This window comes from Myotis daubentonii, chromosome 2 (assembly GCF_963259705.1).
Source record: "Myotis daubentonii chromosome 2, mMyoDau2.1, whole genome shotgun sequence".
NCBI classification, from domain to species: Eukaryota; Metazoa; Chordata; class Mammalia; order Chiroptera; family Vespertilionidae; genus Myotis; species Myotis daubentonii.
The window spans coordinates 6,208,837-6,227,449 of record NC_081841.1 but is presented as its reverse complement, the minus strand read 5'-3'; the positions used below and the strand labels follow the sequence as shown (position 1 = coordinate 6,227,449).

At 62.7% G+C, this 18,613-nt stretch overlaps 2 protein-coding genes across 3 annotated transcripts in view; one reads left to right on the top strand and one right to left on the bottom strand.

Moving 5' to 3' along the window:
- RPS19BP1 (ribosomal protein S19 binding protein 1) overlaps positions 1 to 18,613 on the bottom strand; it is a 519,247-nt gene that overhangs the window by 86,420 nt on the left and 414,214 nt on the right. The window contains exon 1 of one of the 2 annotated variants that reach the window (XM_059681480.1): positions 4,986 to 4,989. The exons of the other annotated variant lie outside the window; for it this stretch is intronic. The gene's annotated coding sequence lies outside the window, so the exon portion shown is untranslated. Of the gene's footprint in view, positions 1 to 4,985; positions 4,990 to 18,613 lie in introns of those variants that run through there. 2 annotated transcript variants of the gene reach the window in all.
- CACNA1I (calcium voltage-gated channel subunit alpha1 I) overlaps positions 1 to 18,613 on the top strand; it is a 102,344-nt gene that overhangs the window by 57,324 nt on the left and 26,407 nt on the right. The window contains exons 7-17 of the mRNA XM_059681483.1: positions 341 to 656; positions 1,735 to 1,827; positions 4,726 to 5,038; positions 7,167 to 7,588; positions 13,799 to 13,950; positions 14,576 to 14,761; positions 15,053 to 15,170; positions 15,915 to 16,070; positions 16,538 to 16,631; positions 17,582 to 17,781; positions 18,385 to 18,613. The exon at positions 18,385 to 18,613 is cut by the window's right edge and continues 251 nt beyond it. Of these exons, the coding sequence (XP_059537466.1) occupies positions 341 to 656; positions 1,735 to 1,827; positions 4,726 to 5,038; positions 7,167 to 7,588; positions 13,799 to 13,950; positions 14,576 to 14,761; positions 15,053 to 15,170; positions 15,915 to 16,070; positions 16,538 to 16,631; positions 17,582 to 17,781; positions 18,385 to 18,613 (2,279 nt within the window). The remainder of the gene's footprint in view (positions 1 to 340; positions 657 to 1,734; positions 1,828 to 4,725; positions 5,039 to 7,166; positions 7,589 to 13,798; positions 13,951 to 14,575; positions 14,762 to 15,052; positions 15,171 to 15,914; positions 16,071 to 16,537; positions 16,632 to 17,581; positions 17,782 to 18,384) is intronic.

Here is an 18,613-nt window from a genome sequence, read left to right as displayed (position 1 = left end):
TCTTTGTCCTAAAAGAGCCCAGCCTCCCAGGGGAGTTGAGTGCATGTGCCCCAGGAGCAATAGTGGAGGCGTGTACAGGGTATAGTCTGGCCACAGGGGGCCCAGGATCAGTCCTGCTTGGTCCTGAGAAGGCTCCCTCAGGGAATCCTCCTGGGGGGTGGGTGACCCTGGAACTGACCACAGTGGTTCCGGGGGGTGGGGGTGGGGGGTTGTGTTTTGTGGCCATGGCAGAGGTGGGGAAAGGTATCCCAGGCAGAGGGAACAGCAAGTGCAAAGGCCTGGAGGCCATAGCAGTGACCCCTCCCCTTCTCCTCTTTTGCCCACCATCACCTGTGGACAGACAAGGGGATGTGGCCCTGCCCCCCTACTACCAGCCGGAGGAGGACGACGAGATGCCCTTCATCTGCTCCCTTTCGGGGGACAACGGCATCATGGGCTGCCATGAGATCCCTCCGCTCAAGGAGCAGGGCCGCGAGTGCTGCCTGTCCAAGGACGATGTCTACGACTTCGGGGCGGGGCGCCAGGACCTCAACGCCAGCGGGCTCTGTGTCAACTGGAACCGCTACTACAACGTGTGCCGCACGGGCAGCGCCAACCCCCACAAGGGGGCCATCAACTTTGACAACATCGGCTATGCCTGGATCGTCATCTTCCAGGTGAGACACTAGCCCCGATGCTGGGGGCTGGGGGTTGGTGGGGTGGGGTGGATTGAGCAGCTCACCTGGCCGCCAGGGCTCTGTGCTCGGCATTTGCCACTTCCTTCATTGAAATCTGCCCGACTTGCTGGCACGATAGGCACTGTCATGCCCACATTATAGACAGAGCAGCTGAGGTTCAAAGAAAGGGCTGTAGGAGCTTGGGGATATTGCTTGATGTCTCTGTGCCTCAGTTTTCACATCCCTAAAATGGGTAACAGCTCCCCCACCTTGAATGGCTGAGAAAAATGGGCCGGATGATGTGGGCAGAGCGGTCAGCCCCGTGTGCGGGGAGTGCTCAGTCAGGTCACTGAGGACAGCAGGAAGGAGGGGCAGGAGCAGGAGTGGTGGCGCGAAGCCCCTGAGGAGGGGGTGGGCCTTACTGGGGGGCTGCTCCGCTCACTTTGCTCTGGGGAGCGGCAGGACCACAGAATTCAGAGCTTCCAGGTGTGATGTGACCACAGCCCAGCGCTGCACCCTGGGACCCTCCGGCTGGAGAGGGGAGGCGGGCTGCCCAGCAGTGAGCAGACAGCAGAGCTGGGGAGGAGGCCCCTGCATGTGTCTTGCCTCCCTCTCCCGGAAGGAGTGTGTGGGAACAGAGTCACACCAGCCTCATCACTGCCACACTCCAAGGCTCTGCTGAGCTCAGGCAGCCCTGCCGGGTGGGCTCCATCAGCCCCATACACGGAGGAGAAGCAGCTGAGGTTTAGAGAGAGCCGGAGCCGGAGACCAGGGTCCCCTACTTGCAGGGTGTGGTAGACTGGGAAGGGGGTGGGCTCTGGAGCGACAGGGATCGGACCAAGCCTCTGTTCTGCTCCCTGGCTGTGTGATCTTGAGCAGGTGCCCTAACCTCTCTGAACCTCAGTTTCTCACCTGTATAATGAGGATGACGACGGCTGGCCTGTATGAGAGGTAATGCGTGTCAAGCGTCCTGGCACACAGTAGGGCCTCTGTCTGGGGCGCTGCCTTTGCTGCCTGCCCTTCCTGAGAATCAGCCTGGCTCAGGCTCGCCCTCCCCTCTGCTCTGCCCTGGCTGCAGGTGATCACTCTGGAAGGCTGGGTGGAGATCATGTACTACGTGATGGATGCCCACTCCTTCTACAACTTCATCTATTTTATCCTGCTCATCATAGTAAGTGTCCGAGGAGCCGGGGCTGTCCGGGCAAGCTCGAGGACCCACGGGCCAGGGGGCAGGCGGGGGGCCTTTGGGAGTCCCCGGGGAGCTCCTCAGAGCCAGAAAGACTGGGTGGGAGAGAACGGGGGAGGGGGGAGCAGTTTTTTAAATGCAGCTCAGCAGCGGGTGATTGAAGGGAGCTGTCAGGGGCGGTACTGGAGGCATCCATCACTTCCGATTGTCTTCATTTCTCATTCTGGCATCTGAGTCCACCCCCGGCTCCCGCTCCTGTTTCTCGGCCTCGTCGTCCCTGGGAAAACATGCTTTGCATTGACCTGAGCCGGGTGCAGCCCCAGGATGGAAGCTCTCCGGCTCCAGCTTAGCCCACTTGTCCCGGCTGCTCTGAGGCCGAGGCCCGGGCTGCTTCCCGAGCAGGCTCTGGAGAGGAGACCGAGCCTGCCGTGACTTGGCGGAGCTCCCCGAGACTCTGGGAGGGTCCCCCCTCGCAGGCAGCCCTGCCTTGTGCGGGGACCTGGAGACCGAGGAGGCACTCCGTCGCCTCACCCCCCTTCCGGGCCAGTCCCGCCTGCCTCCCCCCACAGTCTCCCCCGAGAAGCGCATCCACCCTGTCTGACTGCAGCTGCAGCCACTGTCCGCACACAGTCCCCAAATGTCAAGGTGACTCACTCCTGGGGGAGTGGCTGCCGGCGCCCTCTGCTGTGAGCTGGCTGCTCTGGCTTCTGGGGTGGGAGAGGCCACACTGACCCTCTGGGGCAGCACCCCATCCTGGGCTGGTAGGACCTTGGGGGTTCAGGACAAGCTGACAGGTGACCTGAGACATACCTGCTGTTGGCTGTGCTCTGTGCCTACCTGGGGAGGCTGGGGCCTTGGGCCCATAGGAGACACCCGGGGGGAAAGGAGGCGGGAGCAGGCTTTGTTCAGAGCCGCCGTTCACCCCCTGGTTGGTTCAGTGTCTCCCCGGCACATTCGGGGAGGCCTGCACTGCACCTGGCCCTGGGCAGAGAGCTGGGGGCTGAGCCGGGGGTCAGACAGGCCCTGCCGGGGGGAGCTCCTAGTCCCATGGGGAAGATGGGTACAGTGACAGCATCTAGGGAGCCATGATAGTGGGGCACCCGAGAAGGCTTTAAGCCAGCTCAGAGGAGGGTGGGGGAGTGGGAGGCTTCCTGGAGGAGGTGACACCAGAATTGAGCCTTAAAGGCGCGGGGGTGGGTGTGACGGCCCGAGGGACAGCTTTCAGGGTGGGGGGGGGGTGTCACAGAGGCCCTGACGCAGGCAGACCCTCCTGCAGAGGGGACACGACCCACTGGGGTGGCTAGAGAAGCCCCGGATTCCAGAGGGAGGCTGAGGAATGCTCTGGCTGCTCCTCCTGGCGGAGTTTGGGGTCGATTCTGGGTCAGTAACTCCTGAGTGGCCCAGAGCAAGCTCCTCCACTCCTGAGCTCATGGTGAAATGGGGAACAGGGCCAGTCCAGGCAGAGCCTGGGGGGCTGTGCGGGCATTTACCCCCTCAACCCTGGCCACGCAGGGCCACCTGCTCGCTCTGCAGAGGAGGAGCCGGCACCCCGGAGAGGTCCTCAGACCCAGATCCCCAGGGCTCTCTCTGCTTACAGAAGTCCTCAGCTGGTCCTGCTGAGCCTCCCATTTTACAGATGGGGAAATGGAGGCCCCGGGGCAGCAGCTGCAGGGGCAGGCTGGGTAGAAGGCTGACAGGTGTGAGCTCCAGAGGGCAGGATCTGAACTCCTCACAGGCTGGTACGGAGCATGTCCCCAGGAAGTGTGAACGAGTGGGGCCTGTTCTTCCCTGGGAATTTTCCCAGAGTCCTCTCGGCCTGGAAGCTCTCACCTCATGGCCCCAGAACCCCAGCTCCCCAGCCATGCTGTCGGGGAGAGGCGGGAAGGGTGAGTCAGTGGCGGGTTCAGCCTGCAGGAACTCCTGGTGGGCAGCCTGGAAGAGGGTGAAAAGCCACCACCCAGCCCCTCACTGGCAGGGCCTGAGCCCATGCAAAGGCTTAGTAAATGCCAGGCAGGGGCCCACCCTCTGGAAACCAGAGCAGGAGGGCCCCCTGGAGCTGAGCCCTGGGACTGGAGGTGGCAGGAATTCCTAACGCCACTGGGTTGCTTCCCCCCCACCCCATCCAAGCCCAGATAGGGCCCCACCAGCGAAAGCTTCTCAGGGATGCTCCTCTGCTCTTGTCCGGATGCCCAGCTGGGGCCAAAGGCAAGGTCAGAGAGAGCAGGGCTGACGTGGGCCTCAGGGCCCGGGAGGCCTGGGAGGGGCCGCAGTGCTGAGTCCCTGGTGGGAGGGCCGTGAGGCCAGAGCTGGGGTCCGAGGGGAGCGGGTTTGGAGCAGGTCCCCGTGGAGCCTGGGGAGCTGCCTGGGCCACGGCCGCCTGCGGCCCTGACATCCTCTGGGAGCAAGGCCTCAGCGCTCTTTTCCTGTCCCTGCCTGTGCTGTGCCTCTCCGTCTCTCCGGGCCCTCCACCTCCTTCCTCGTCTCCCTCTGCTGCCCCGTCACTGCGTCTCTGCGTCTCCCGTGGCCTCTGTCCCCATCCTCTCTGAGCCCCCCCCCCTCTCTCTCTCTCTCTCTCTCTCTCTCTCTCTCTCTCTCTCTCTCTCCCTCTCTCTCTCTCTCTCTCTCTGTTGGTGTCTCTCCTTGTTCTGCTCTCTGTGCACCTGCTGTCCCTGGTCGTCTGCCTCCCGCTCGGTCCTTCCCCTGTCCTGTCCCGTGTCTGCGCCTCCTCCTGTCGCCCTTTCTGCTCTTGCTCTGCCTCCTCACTGGTCTCCATCTCTGCGTCCCTGTCTGTCTCCCTGTCTGTCTCCCTCTCGCCCCACCCTCACTGCTGCCTCTCCCACCCTCTGTCCCCCCGTCCCTGTCCTCTCCTCCCGTTGGTCACAGGTGGGCTCCTTCTTCATGATCAACCTGTGCCTCGTTGTCATAGCGACCCAGTTCTCGGAGACCAAGCAGCGGGAGCACCGGCTGATGCTGGAGCAGCGGCAGCGCTACCTGTCCTCCAGCACGGTGGCCAGCTACGCCGAGCCGGGCGACTGCTACGAGGAGATCTTCCAGTACGTCTGCCACATCCTGCGCAAGGCCAAGCGCCGCGCCCTGGGCTTCTACCAGGCCCTGCGGAGCCGGCGCCAGGCCCTGGGCCCGGGGGGCCCCGCCTCCGCCAAGCCCGCGCCCCACGCCAAGGAGCCCAGGCACTTCAGTAAGTGGCCCTGCCTCCCGTGGCCTCGGGGCCACAGCACAGTTCGCAAGCGCGTCCCCCAGTCTCCCCAGCACAAGCAGAGCTGGCCAGTCCGGCAGGTTGAGATCCCAGATCTCCCCTGAGGGCTCCAGCCCGACCCCTCGTGCCCTCCCCCTCTTTCCTGACCACCGGCCAGTGCCTGGCCTGGGCTGGCCCTGGGCTCGCTCAGGGGACGTAGCCCCGGCCCTGGAGGAATTCCCTCCCCAGTCTGGTTCGCAGGTGGACTCAGGCTCCGCCCCTTCATTCCCAGAGAGACAGGAATGGTTTTCTGTAAAACCCGCCCACTGCAGTCACCCCAGCATGGGCTCCTGCTGCCACCCCATGCTTGCGAGCACGCTTGAGCAGTGACGCCTGGCCACCAGGGATAAAGGGGCCGGGCCACCTGCAAGGGCCTGCCTTAGGCCCATTTCTTCGCTTACCTGACTGTCACAGACCTGAGAGGGGCAGAGTGAGCAGTATTGTCCCCAGAGAGGATGAAGGGAGCCACTTGAGGTCGCACAGTATGTCAGGGACAGAAGCTCAGTGTCAGGGATGTCAGAGTTTGGGCTCAGTGGAGAAATGTGCCCCAGCAGGTGGGCCCCACCTCAGCCCAGTCCCGCCCCAGTTGGTGCCAAGATGGAAGTCAGCAGGTGTCAGGTGTCAGCACTGTGCCCGGAGCAGGCGCAGGTGTGCGACCTGGGACAGCCCTGGCCCCTCTGTGGGCCTCAGTAGCCCCCTGAAAAGTGAGGGTGAGACCCTGTGCACTGGGGTCTCACGTTCCGGGCACCTGGGATTCTTAGGAGGCAGGCGGAGAACTCATGCTCCGAGCCACCGGCCTGGGCACCACATGTCCAGATGTAGTCTTGGGGGGGCTCCAGGTGGCCGTGGGCAGGCCCAGCACTCGGATGGGGAGCTAGCTGGGTTCTGGGCAAGGCTGGCACCAGCATTCTTGGGTGACATGGGGCAGGGTGTTTACTGCAAGGAGATTCCTGCTTCTGCCCATGCCCCTCTCCAGGGAACCTGCACAGAGGGAAGTCCCAGGGGACTCCTGCCCTGGGCCTCGGTGCCTGCCCCTCCCCCCTGGGACACAAGTGTCAGGGAGCCCAGCCCAGAGTCCATGTGGGGAAGGGGGGTTGGGGGAGGGGGGAAGGCTTTGCCCTGTCTGCCAGCTGAGGTGGGACCGACTCCTTGGCTCTGACACCTGGCCCGGCTCCTGGGCATGACTCTTGTCCAGGGCGTTGGGAGATATTCGGAGGCAAGTGTGGAAGTGAAAGTCGGCATTGCATGTTTTTCTTCCCCTTACACAAGCAAAACGTGTTCATTCTAGGGAAATACAGACAAACATGAAGAAGAAACCAAACCACCCAGGGAGAGCCCCTCCGGCTCCTAGAAAGGGTTTACAGATCACATGACTCAGGTCCCGGCCCCCCCCTGGGCAGCTCCGACCCTCACCCCGGGCCCAGTGGCCTGTCCTGCCTCCTTCCCCGGAGCCAGCCTGACTCTTGGCTTGTGTGGAGGGAGGTCCTGGGGCCTGAGGGCTTGCCCCCTGCCCAGGGCTCCTGCCGCCTTCCCTCCCTGGGACACAGGCCCCGTGTGCAGAGGAAGCCTGAGGAACGCTGAGGCCACCCACCCCCAGCCCCTGCCTGGCTCTTAGAGAAGCTCTTCAGCCATTTCCCAAACCACAACGTCAGCAACCAGGGTGGCGGGGAGGGTCTGCTCAGTGCACAGCCGCAGGCCAGGAAGTGATGCCGCAAGGACAGTTAACACGTATGTGTGCCCCAGGCACTGTTCTAGGCACATCATGCAAACTAGCTGATAGAGAACCCGCAGCCCCGTGTGGTGGGTGCTCCCGGCTTATGCTTTTGCACAAGGACCAGCAAAGCCCAGAAGGCGAAACCATTTCCTTAGGAACCGCAGGCCACCTGGCCTCCTGCGGGGCTGGCATGCTCCAGGCAGACCCCGTGGGCACAGGAGCCTGGAGCACTAGCAGCTATGTCCCGGGGTCAGGCGGGGCCTGGGGTCAGGCGGGGCCTGGTGTGCAGGTGCTGCCGCCTCTGAGAGCCCTGAGTGTGGCCTGAGGCACCGACGCTGCCCTCTGTTTGCTTTTCAGAGCTCTGCCCGGGACACAGCCCCCTGGACCCAACGCCCCCCATGCTGATGCAGCCCATCTCAGCCCTGCTGGCCTCCGACCCCACCGGCTGCCCCCGCTGCCAGCACAGAGGGGGCCACCGGCCCTCGGGCCTGGGCAGCACCGACTCGGGGCAGGAGGGCTCGGGCTCGGGGGGCTCCGGCGGTGGAGAGGACGAGGCCGGTGGGGACGGGGCCCGGAGCAGCGAGGATGGGGCCTCGTCGGGGCTGGGGAAGGAGGACGAGGAGGAGCAGGCGGACGGGGCGGCCCGGCTCTGTGGGGACGTGTGGCGGGAGATGCGCGCCAAGCTGCGAGGCATCGTGGACAGCAAGTACTTCAATCGGGGCATCATGATGGCCATCCTGGTCAACACCGTCAGCATGGGCATCGAGCACCACGAGCAGGCCAGTGGGACGGGCGCCAGGGCCGGGCTGGGCACTGCGGGGCGGGGCGGGCCACCCAGGCAGCTGGGTGTGTGGAACACCCACGTGTGTCTGTCTCCCCCTGACCAGTCTGGGTCCCGTTCGGCCATGTGGCCTGAGTGCCCAGCCCAGGGCCAAGCACCAGGCAGGACAGGGTGTGAGTGGGTGAATGGGTGCCCGAGTGCAGCAGTTCTGGGGCTCATCTTCTTGGGGGAGAAAGGGAGATCGGGTCGTCTCTCTTCAGCAGCTCAGCAGGGACGCCAAGGCGCGCACAGCACACCCCCTCAGTCCCTGCAAATCTGACTCCCATTCATGGCTTCTCCACGTGAGCCCTCCTGTCACCCTCCCCGGGGCAGCTGGGGTGAGGTTTCCTGAGGCTGCGCTCTCCCCTGCCCACACCTTCTGCAGCGCCCCATCGCCCTCGGCACCGAGCACAGACCTTTCCCCTGACATTCACCTCTCCTCGTGCACTGCCCACAACGTACGCTCAGCCAACAGGGCGTGCCCTGTCCCTGGTGCCCCACTCACCCCAGCCTCCCCAGCCCACGGCACTGAGGGTGTCCTGTGGCTGCCCTGTGAAGGCTGTCACCCGTCTCCCTCCTCGGCCACATGGTGTGTCCCAGGCCATCGGGTGTACAGCTGGGGTTCGGAGGGGAGAGGAGGTCAGAGGAGGGGTCCCCCAGGGGGAATAGCACCTGGAAGAGAGATGGCTCCCAGGAGGTGGCAGGGACACAGGGTGGAGGGCTGTAGCCCAGATGTCCCCGGTCCACAGTGCCAGCCTGGATGACCTCTCCAGCCCTGGCTCCATTTGGAAAAACATCTATTTCTGGCTCCCAGTGTCCCCCAGCCCATAGGTGACCCCAGCCCTGGGAGGGCATTTGACAGCTGGGCCAGGGAGGGATGTCAGTGGCCCCAGGTCCCCTGCCAGTCCCTGCAGGTTTAGAACTTGGATGCTGCCCTGGCTCCCCTGCCGCCCTCCCTCTGCAGAGGCCCCGCCCGCCCGCAGCGCCCCGCGGTGGGCCACACTCTCATTTCCCTCTTCGTTAGTTTGCCAAACGCAGGCCCCATTCCATTTACTTCAATGCGGCCCCCGGGGCTGCCGTGACACTGCGCAGAGCTGCTGGGTTGCCAGCCGATCTGGCTTAATGACAAAGGTCTCGGGAGGCCGGGGAAGGCTCTGCAGGGGAGAGCTGGGGAGAAGGCAGCCGACCCCTGGCCTGGGGTCCAGCCTTGTGGCCTTTGCCCGGCTCAGGCCTGCGAGAGGCCAGCATTTCTGGGGGAGGCCCCACAGGGAACAGGAGCTCTGGGTGCTGGTGCTAGTGGGGCGGCACCCAGGGGGCCTGTCACCGAGCCTGGGCACTGTCCCCCAGTGGCTTGCTGGAACCGGCTGGCAGGAGCAATTTTCTCACGCAGGAATTTTGCAAGGCCATTGTTAGAAACAGCTGGGAGCTTGAAATTGGCCGTGGAGGGAGTGTTTACACCATGGAAGTTGGCGGATGCTACCGTGAGGGTTGTTCTTCAGAGGCCTGTTTGCCAGGATAATACGGGTCCCTGTCTTCTCAGCGGTCCCTTCCAGGGCAACACAGCAGCTAGGACCGCTCTGTGCTCTGGGTTCAATCTCTCCCTCTACCTGTCGGGCTCCAGCCTCAGGCCGGGCTGGGGTCCCTGCCCACGCCTCCGCCTCCGCCATATCCTGCCTGAGCAAGCTTTCTGGCCTCGGATGTGGTGGAGCCTCTTCTTCCTGGCACTGCAGGCACCCCGTGGGCCCCCCTCAGGCCGGGAGAAGCTGTTCTCCCTGGCAAGTCACCTGCCCCTCCATAGGGTCTGCCTCGGTGTCTCCCCTTTCCCTCATAGGGGTCAGCTCCCATTAACTGAGCACCTACTGCGCGGCAGGCCCGGAGCCTGCGTGGTGCACGGAGTCCTCACAACCTCCTCATAGAGTGGCTGGGAGGGTGAGTTGCGTTAGGAAGCCTGGCACATAGTAGGTGCTCGCGAGTTAGGAATTGTTTCTGAATCCTTTCTTGGCGCCTTACACCACCACGTTCAGGGTGACTTTACCATCTGCTGCCTGGAACCTCAAAAATCAATGGAAGGAAAAGTGAGGGGGAGGGAGAATTTTTAAAACGCCCTTTTTAAAGCAGCTCCGCGTGGCGGCCATTGTTCGGCAGAGCTCTGCGCGGGGTATTTTTGCTCCCTCTTCCCCGGCTCCCAGACATTGCTCAGTGGGGAGCGGCCCGCCCTGTGTTTATTTTGAGCTGCCCTGTCTGAGAGGCGCCTGCAGAGAGAGGTGGCCCAGGGCCGGAAGGAGCAGGGAGAGAAGGGGAGAAGGCAGGTGAGCACAGCCCCTCTCCTGCAGGGCTATGACCTTGAGGGGAGGCGTCCTAGGGGCCCCGCCACGCTGCGGCTGCCCACTGTGCTGGCAGGGGCCTTGGTGTGGCCACCACGGAGGCAGGCGGTGAGGGGGCACAGAGCCTGGGCACTCCTGCCCTACTCCATCTGTAAAGTGGGGGGCTGCCGCCACTCTGGTCACAGTACTCAAATGAGAGGTGAGATCACAGGTCCCCGTGGCCGTCAGGTGGCCACTGCTGCCCAAATCACGAGGGAGCCTCTCGAGGTTCCTCGAGGCTGCAGAGTCCTCAGGAGGATGCTCCTTTCAGGGGCCGGCCTGGGAGAGGGGTGAAGGCGTGTCAGCGGGCAGGGGTCTCTTGTGACCCACGAGGTGGTCAGACGGTGCCGACATCTACCCTTCCCTCCCCCTACCATCCTGCGGGGAGGGTGGGCCCAGACTGTCCTTAACTGAGGCTGAGTGACAAGCATGTGGGTGAGGTCAGCTTGGGCACCAGAGCCGCCATCGTTACCTGCTGTCAGGATTGGTCACATCTCTTCCCGGGGTGACCCTCATGGCAGCCCTGGGCGGTAGGCAGAGTGGGCGTCTTATCCCCTGGGCAGATGGGGAAACTGAGGCTCAGAGAGTGGGGATGGCTTGCCCAGGTGGCGGTGAGCAGCTGTTAGAGCCGGCGCTGGGGTTCTGAGGTTGAATCGGAGGTTCCACTAAGGGGACAGGAGGTGGGATGGGGAGACACGCACTTCTCCCTCTCCCGGCAGTCACCTGTCTAGGCCAGCGACCCCTCCGGAGCTGGGCTCCACTGTCCTGGAGTTGGAGGATGGTCGCCAAGCTGGACAACAGCACACAGAGGGTGGGGCTGAATGGGCAGCAGGACAGGCATACAGGGAGCCTCCTGGGCAGGGGTGACCCAGGCGGGGGATGTCCCCTGGCCCCAGCTCCCCGGGGACTGTATTCAAGGCCTCCAGCTCAGCGGGTGGGTTAAAGCAGGCGCTATTCTCCCTTCAGCAGCCCCCAAGTCACTGCCGACCCAGGTCTGGGGTGACCCTGGGAAGATGAGGATGGGGTGGCTTAGTGCCCAACAGTCCAGCTCTGTGGTGGCTTGAGGGAGGGAGGCACCACGGGCTGCAGTCAGGGAAGGCTTCTCAGAGTCAGTGATACTGGAGATGGGTCCTGAAGGGTGACCTGGGTCCATCAGTGAGGCAGAGGAGGGGCAGGAGCAGGGACCAGAGGCACAGGCTCCACCCAAAGGGCCCAGAGTCCTCAGGAGGATGTGCACACGGGGCGGGCAGCCAGCCCAGGAGGGGGGGAGCTGTCCACCCATGGAGGGCTTTGAGGCTGGCTTTGTCCTTAGGGCGGTGGGGAACCGTGGAAGGCTTGTAGGCGGGGCGGTGACATGTCTGTGCTGAACTGGACCCTCCAGCCAGGAAAGTGGGGCAGGTGAAGGGGTGTGGGCCCGGGGAGGAGACCTGGGTTTGAGACCCGATGCCGCCACTGGCCGGCCATGGCCCTGGGCCGTCACCTCTCCTCTCTGAGCCTCAGGTTTCCTGTCTGTAAAATGGGACACCACAGGGTAATGCTTGAGGCTGACATGAGGTAATTCATGGAAAGCGCTCAGCACCGCCTGGCGTGCGGGAGACGTTAATACCAGCTGCCGTTACTGTCATGGGAAGGCCTGGGGAATAGTTTAGACCCCTGCCCAGCTGGTCCTATACCTGCCTCTGCAGGAATGGCCAGAGGCCGGGCTGCCTGGTGCCTCCCACCCCTGGCACTGGCAGGGGTGAGCTGGCCCTGCCCCTGCCCCTCTCCTGCCCTCTACCCTCCTGCCTCTGGCTTAACCTGGCTTTTCTTCTTCCACTGGGTGGGTCTGTGCCATCTCTGCTGCTTCTCCTCAGCCTGTCTGTCTGTCTGCCCTGCCTGCTCTCTCCCTGACTCCCACAGTATCATGATCCTGGCCCATTATGTGTTGATCTGTGTTTTTCCGTCTTGTCTCTCCACACCCTGCCTTTGCCTCTCACTTGCCCATGCCTATGTTTGTCTGTCTGTCGGTCTCTCTCTGCCCATCTCTCGCATGGCTGCCCCCGTTTCTCTTCACTCACCCCAATAGATCTCACTGTGTCTACGTCTGTCGGTCTGTCTCTCCCACTCACTGTCTCTCTCCCAGAGAAAGGCTTGCGGGAGTGATGGATGGTGCACTAGGAAAAGATTAACAGGTGTGCACTTGACTGGAGAAACAGCTGTTGCCAGGGAGTCGGGGAGCGAGCGGGTGACCTTTCCGGGAGCGGCGGCTCTGCCATCAATTGTGGGCGGAGTGCGCGTGCAGCGCGTGGGGCTCGGAGCGGGGCGATGTGCAATTATGGGCTGTCAGCGTCCACATTTTTCATCTCCCGCATGTCGAGCGTTGTGTGGCCTGCGGGGAAATTGGTGGCTCCAAGCAGCATCTGGGCCCCGACTTAGCCCTGATGCGGGCCCAGCCCTCCCCGCCGAGGGGCCCCCTCGCGGGGCCCCACTCCCCTTTCGGGACCATTTTGTGAGTCAGATGTAATTACAGCCCGGAGCGGGGCTTTCTCCTTTCATCTGGGCCGGAGCGGAGCTGGCAGTTTTATTCTATTTCCCAGGCACCAGGCGGGAAGCAGACGGTTGGTTTTTCTTTTTTTCCTTCTCCTTTTAACCCAAACGGAATTAGAGTCAGGCCTCTTAGGTGTCTAGTTGTCAGGTAGAGGGGCTGGGCTGGGGCGGGCGGTGCTGATGGCTGGCAGCCCCGCACCCTCCCGCCCTGACTCTGGCTGTCCTTTGGCCCGGGCGCCTTCTCTTGTCCCTGCCACCCGCTCCTCTCAGCTCTGAGGCCTCCGCTGAGGTGTCCCTCCCTCCAGGAAGCTGCCCCTGATTCCAGGATCACCACTCCCCACACCACCCTCACCGCTCCTGCTTTAGCTCCTGCTGGCTGGTTGGTTAGTTAACTTGCGTGTCGGGGCTTTGCCACCAGAACCCGCACTTCCCAGGGGCAGGAAGAACGTCCCAACTCAGTCCGCGGGCCACGGGGCAGCACACGCCAGCACCTGGGCGGCTCGCGGGCCTGTGGAATGCGATGCGTGCACTTGTGCAGGAGGGATGCGTGGAGGAGGGAGTGGAGGAGTCGGGTGGGGTCTGTGTGTCACAGGAGAGCCGTTGGGAGTCCGACTTGGTGCAGGGCCCGGCCCGGCCACAGCCTCGCTGGGTGCTGCTGAGCAAGTCCCATCACTGCCCGGAGCCTCCTCTCCTCTTCTCCTCACCTGTGGAATGGAGCCGCCGCCGCGGCCTCCCAGGTTGCCCGCGGCATCCGTACTTGTGCTGGGTGTCCGGCCCAGCGTGGGCGCGCGGTCAGGCCTGCCACACGGTCCTTCCGTGCCTGTGGCTCGGGCGGGAGCAGCCTGGCTCCACGGTGAGCAGACCGGGCCTTCTCTGAACCTGCTTCCTCGTCTGCAAAACGCGCTGCCTTCCACTGTTCGCTCTGACCAGCCTCTGAGCCTCAGTGTCCCCCTTGCCACTGGGTCTCGTACGCCTCCCTCGCTGTGCAGCTACAGCACCATTTCCAAACTCGTGGAAGGTCACCCCGAGGGGCCCCACCATCTCAGTGGACCCCGCCGGATCCGGGCAGCAGAACTGCAAGGTCTTCAAGGCCACGGTGTTACGGGGAGATGGAGCACCAGCGAGGACACTGACCTTCCAGCCCACGCAGCCGGGTGGCAGAGCCAGGCCTTGCCACCTCCCGGGCTGTGGGGGCGGGGGAGTCCTAGAGCCAGTGGGCCTCCGTAGGGTCCCAGGGCTGCCTTCTGCCTGACGGTTCCGTCCCCGCCCCCCGCCCACAGCCCGAGGAGCTGACCGACGTCCTGGAGATCTGCAACGTGGTCTTCACCAGCATGTTCGCCCTGGAGATGCTCCTGAAGCTGGCCGCCTTCGGGCTCTTCGATTACCTGCGCAACCCCTACAACATCTTCGACAGCATCATCGTCATCATCAGGTGCCCGCCCGCCCGCCCTCCCCAGGCCGTGGGCGGAGGCACAGGAGGGAAGAGGGGGTGGCCCCGCCTGTAAATGAAGTGCCTACGATCAAAGGAACCCAATCACACTGCAGTGCCGTTGACAAAAATGTTTAAAAATGTGTGATTTAGCCATACACGTGCTTCTGGGTTAATGCATTGAATGGTGAGGTCTAGCAGCGGGTCTGTGACTACCATCCTCCCAGAGGAGGGAGGAGCATAAACTCTGCTCGAAAATATCCACGTCAGCCGTCGTGTGATGTAAAAACAGTGATTTCCATGAACCGCGAGGCCATGGGCGCTGCTAATTCTCTGTATGTTGTTGTTTTCATTCATTCTCAAAAGAAAGTTAAATCTCAAAAAGAGCTCAGTGACCGTGTGGACCCCTGAATTCTGTCCCTAGACATCTTGGGGGGGGGGTCCATAGAGTCCAGGTTAACAGCCCCCAACTTAGGGTGCCTGGAGCAGCAATGACCTTGAAATACTGTTGGTTGGATGAATGAATGAATGAATGAATGAATGAATGGAACTCTCCATCTCTTCCTTTGCCCCGCTCTCCTCCTGCCTCTCTCCCCTCCCCACCCCTGCGTGACGCCTCCCTGGGCAGCATCTGGGAGATCGTGGGGCAGGCGGACGGCGGGCTGTCGGTGCTGCGGACCTTCCGGCTGCTGCGGGTGCTGAAGCTGGTGCGCTTCATGCCCGCGCTGCGGCGCCAGCTGGTGGTGCTCATGAAGACCATGGACAACGTGGCCACCTTCTGCATGCTGCTCATGCTCTTCATCTTCATCTTCAGGTGAGCCCTGCCACCCCGGGGCCCACCCCTGCCGGGGCTCAGGGAGGAGCATGGCTGGTTGGGTTCTCAGGCCACACCCTGGACCTGGGTGTGAATCCTGCCACCATCACTTAATCCCCGGTGGCTCTGGGCGTGTACTTCCCCTTTAGGTCTCAGTGTTCACTTCTGTAAAATGGGACCAGCGTGGCTCCCTCTCAGCTTGCGGGGTTGTTTAGGGAATGGCACAGGCGGATGGGCAAGAGCCTGGTGTGTGTGAGTCCCTTGAGCCACCTCCCTCCCCCCCCCCCCCAGCATTCTCGGGATGCACATCTTTGGCTGCAAATTCAGCCTCCGCACAGACACGGGAGATACAATCCCCGACAGGAAGAACTTCGACTCCTTGCTGTGGGCCATCGTCACGGTGTTCCAGGTGAGCACATGTCCATATGTGCGTGTGGCCGCGGTTTCACCCAGGATCGATTTTTGCTGGTGCTGCCAGCCTCAGGGAATCCGGAGAAAAGGGGCCTGACAGGGCGGTCCCTCAACTCTGGTTTAGCAGGCTGGTTTGGGGTGTGTGGCCAGGCAGGCTTAGGACAGGCTCTGGGAGCCCGGCTGCCCGCCCAGTGCCCTCCCTGCCCCCTCCGCTCGCACCCTGAGACTGTGGGCACGTTAAGAGTCTTCCCTAAGACTGTTCCTCCCCGGTAACGTGGACGTGGCTGAATGAGTGCGTACACACAGCTCAGGGGCAGAAGGAGCGGGGGAGGGGGTGGGCTTGTGCTGGGGGTGCAGGTGGGACGCATGAGCGGGATGGAGGATGGGGTCGTGGGAGCAGCTAGGACGGAGCACCGCTCAGTGGGGAGTGAATGTCGGGGCAGGAGTGTGCGGCACAGGCTTGCGGGTGTGGGCCAGCTGGGAGCACAGGCGAGCAGTGTGTGTGTGTGTGGGGGGGGACGGGGGCGGGGGGAGGGAGTCTGAGGCTCCACCCGGTGGGCGCACCCCAGCGAGAGCCGTGGTACTCCAGGTCCCTGGGAGTGCCCCAGCGCCTGTGAGAGGAGGCTGCAGGAGGGCGTGGGCTGCTGTGTGCCTGTAGCTCCCCCCGGCGGGCGCCCCTGCCCGTGGGTGGGCCGGGGCTGAGGACGTTCCTGTATTGAGCTGCGTGCTCCTCCCCCCACAGATCCTCACCCAGGAGGACTGGAACGTCGTCCTCTACAACGGCATGGCCTCCACCTCCCCCTGGGCCTCCCTCTACTTCGTTGCCCTCATGACCTTCGGCAACTACGTGCTCTTCAACCTGCTGGTGGCCATCCTGGTGGAGGGCTTCCAGGCGGAGGTGACTGGGACCCTGGTGGAGGCAGCACCCCCAGGGGGCCTGCAGGAGACTGGGAGAGGGGAGGGGGTCTGGACGGGGGAGGGCTGCCATTCAAGCATCTAGCAGGCGAGTCTCCAGAAGAGGTAGTGAGCTCCCCGTCACAGGAAGCATGCAAACGGAGGCAGCATCGGGGTCCCTGCGTCTCCCCCGGGGGTAAGACTAGACCTCTCCATCTCTGAGATGCTAAAGTCTCCAAGACCAGGGCTCTGGATCCCGCCTCCTCCATCCTCTGAGGCTTTGGGGAACGTGTAGTCGGCAGACGTGGGTTTGTGGGCTAGGCCCTCACTAGCTTCTCACTTCCCTTCCCTGAGCCCCAATTCCCGCATTTGTAAAACGGGGTGGGGTGGGGGGACCCATGAAAACGTTCACGAGGGAAGGAAGGGTTGAGCTGACAACCCAGAGTTCCAACGCGAGGGCCGGTCTCCCAGGGTGACGCCAATCGCTCCTACTCGGACGAGGACCAGAGTTTATCGAACACGGAGGAGTTTGACAAGCTGCAGGAGGGCCTGGACAGCCTCGGAGGTACACCTGGGGGCCAGGGCCCTTCCCCAGAGATCCAGGTGGGCCAAGGGCACGGCCCAGGTTCCCCTCAAACCCAGGCTCTGTGGTTGCTCATTTCTGCGGTTTGTTGTTTACATTCATAATGGAGAGAAATGCTAAATCTCAACAAGCCCGTGGCCAGCCCTGGCCGGTTTGGCTCAGTGGATAGGGTGTCGGCCTACAGACTGAAAGGTCCTGGGTTTGATTCCAGACAAGGGCACATGCCCGGGTTTCGGGCTCGATCCCCAGTGGGGGTCCTGCAGGAGGCAGCCAATGAGTGATTCTCATCATTGATACTTTTCTCTCTCTCTCTCTCTCTCTCTCTCTCTCTCTCTCTCTCTCTCTCTCTCTCTCTCTCTCTCTTTCTCTCTCTCCCCCTCTCCCTTCCTCTCTGAAATCAATAAAAATATATTAAAAATAAAAAAGTCAGCGGCCTGTTGAGAAGAGCTTTGGGCCTCAGGATGCCTGGGTTTTGGTCCTGTTTGGCACCACTGGGCAGCTTGGCGCAAACCTCCCCGTCCACGCCATGTCCTCGGTAACCGGCTGGACGGTTCTGCCTTGCTTTCCACAGCGGGCATGGCAGGGAGGTTCTCATGCTGGGTGAAGCTCAATGGTTGCCCTGAACACAGAAGGCAAGGGTGTCACTTATCCAAAAATAAGCCGAGAAAACTAAAATAAATTTTAAAAATTAAAATAAATAACCAATAAACTAACAAAAAACCAAAAATAAGCTGAGAGCCCTGTAGGCGGGGCAGAGGGGAGGCACATGTGGTGGGGTCCAACCTGGAAGACTTCCTGGTGGAGGAGGTCTCCCCAGAAAAACTCTCCATTTCTGTTAACCGTCCATGTCTGTTTCTTTGTCTCATGGCTTCTTTTGCTCCTGTTCTGGCTTCCTGTCTGCCCTTCCCTCTGTTTCCATCTCACCCCTCCAGATCCCAAGCTTTACCCAATTCCTCTGACTCCCAATGGGCACCTGGACCTCAGTCTCCCTCTGTGTGGACATCTGGGCCCCGTTGGGACTGCGGCACCTGCCCGCCTGTCGCTGCAGCCGGACCCTATGCTGGTGGCCCTGGGCTCCCGCAAGAGCAGTGTCATGTCACTGGGGAGGGTGAGCTATGACCAGCGCTCCCTGGTGAGTCCTGTGCGGGGGCTCTGATGGCTGCTCCCTGATGGGTGTGCGGAGGGACCCTGGGGAGAGGCGCCTGCCAGTCCAGCTTCAAACTGGTACCAGGCCTCGGGCACCGAGTGTCCAGCCGGAACCAGGCAGGGATTATCTCTGTTGCATTTCTGGGTTCCCAGTGCCAGAGTGGGACCAGACAGCAAGGAATGAATGAATGAATGAATGAATGAGTGGAGTGGGTCAGTGGGTCTGGTGTGGAGAATGGGGTTTTTATCTTGGCGCCAATGTGTAGGGTAAAGAGCTGAGCTTGGGGGGGGGGGGGGCAGGCAGATCCCACCAGTAAGTCACAGCCCTCTCTGAGCCTCAGTTTCCTTACCTGTGAAGAGGAAAATGGCCCTAACTTGCGGTACTTTCCTCCAAGGAAATGGGGTGGCAGGAGGAGACGAAGGCACACTGTGGACAAGCCCACACGGCCATGGATGTGGGGGAGGGAGAGGCTGGGTGGGGAGAGGGCCTCCGGAGTCCAGCTGGGTCTGCCACCCGCTGGCCAGGCCAGTGGCCCTTTTAGGGCCTCAGTCACACCGTGGGGCTGACCAGCGCCCCGGCTTCTCCCAGTCCAGCTCCAGGAGCTCCTACTGTGGGCCGTGGGGCCGCAGCGGGGCCTGGGCCAGCCGCCGCTCCAGCTGGAACAGCCTCAAGCACAAGCCACTGTCGGCCGAGCACGAGTCCCTGCTGTCGGCAGAGCGCAGCGGGGCGCGGGCCTGCGAGGGCGCCCGGGACGAAGGGCCGCCACGGGCCGTGCCCCTGCACACCCCGCACGTCTACCACGCGCATCACGGGCCCC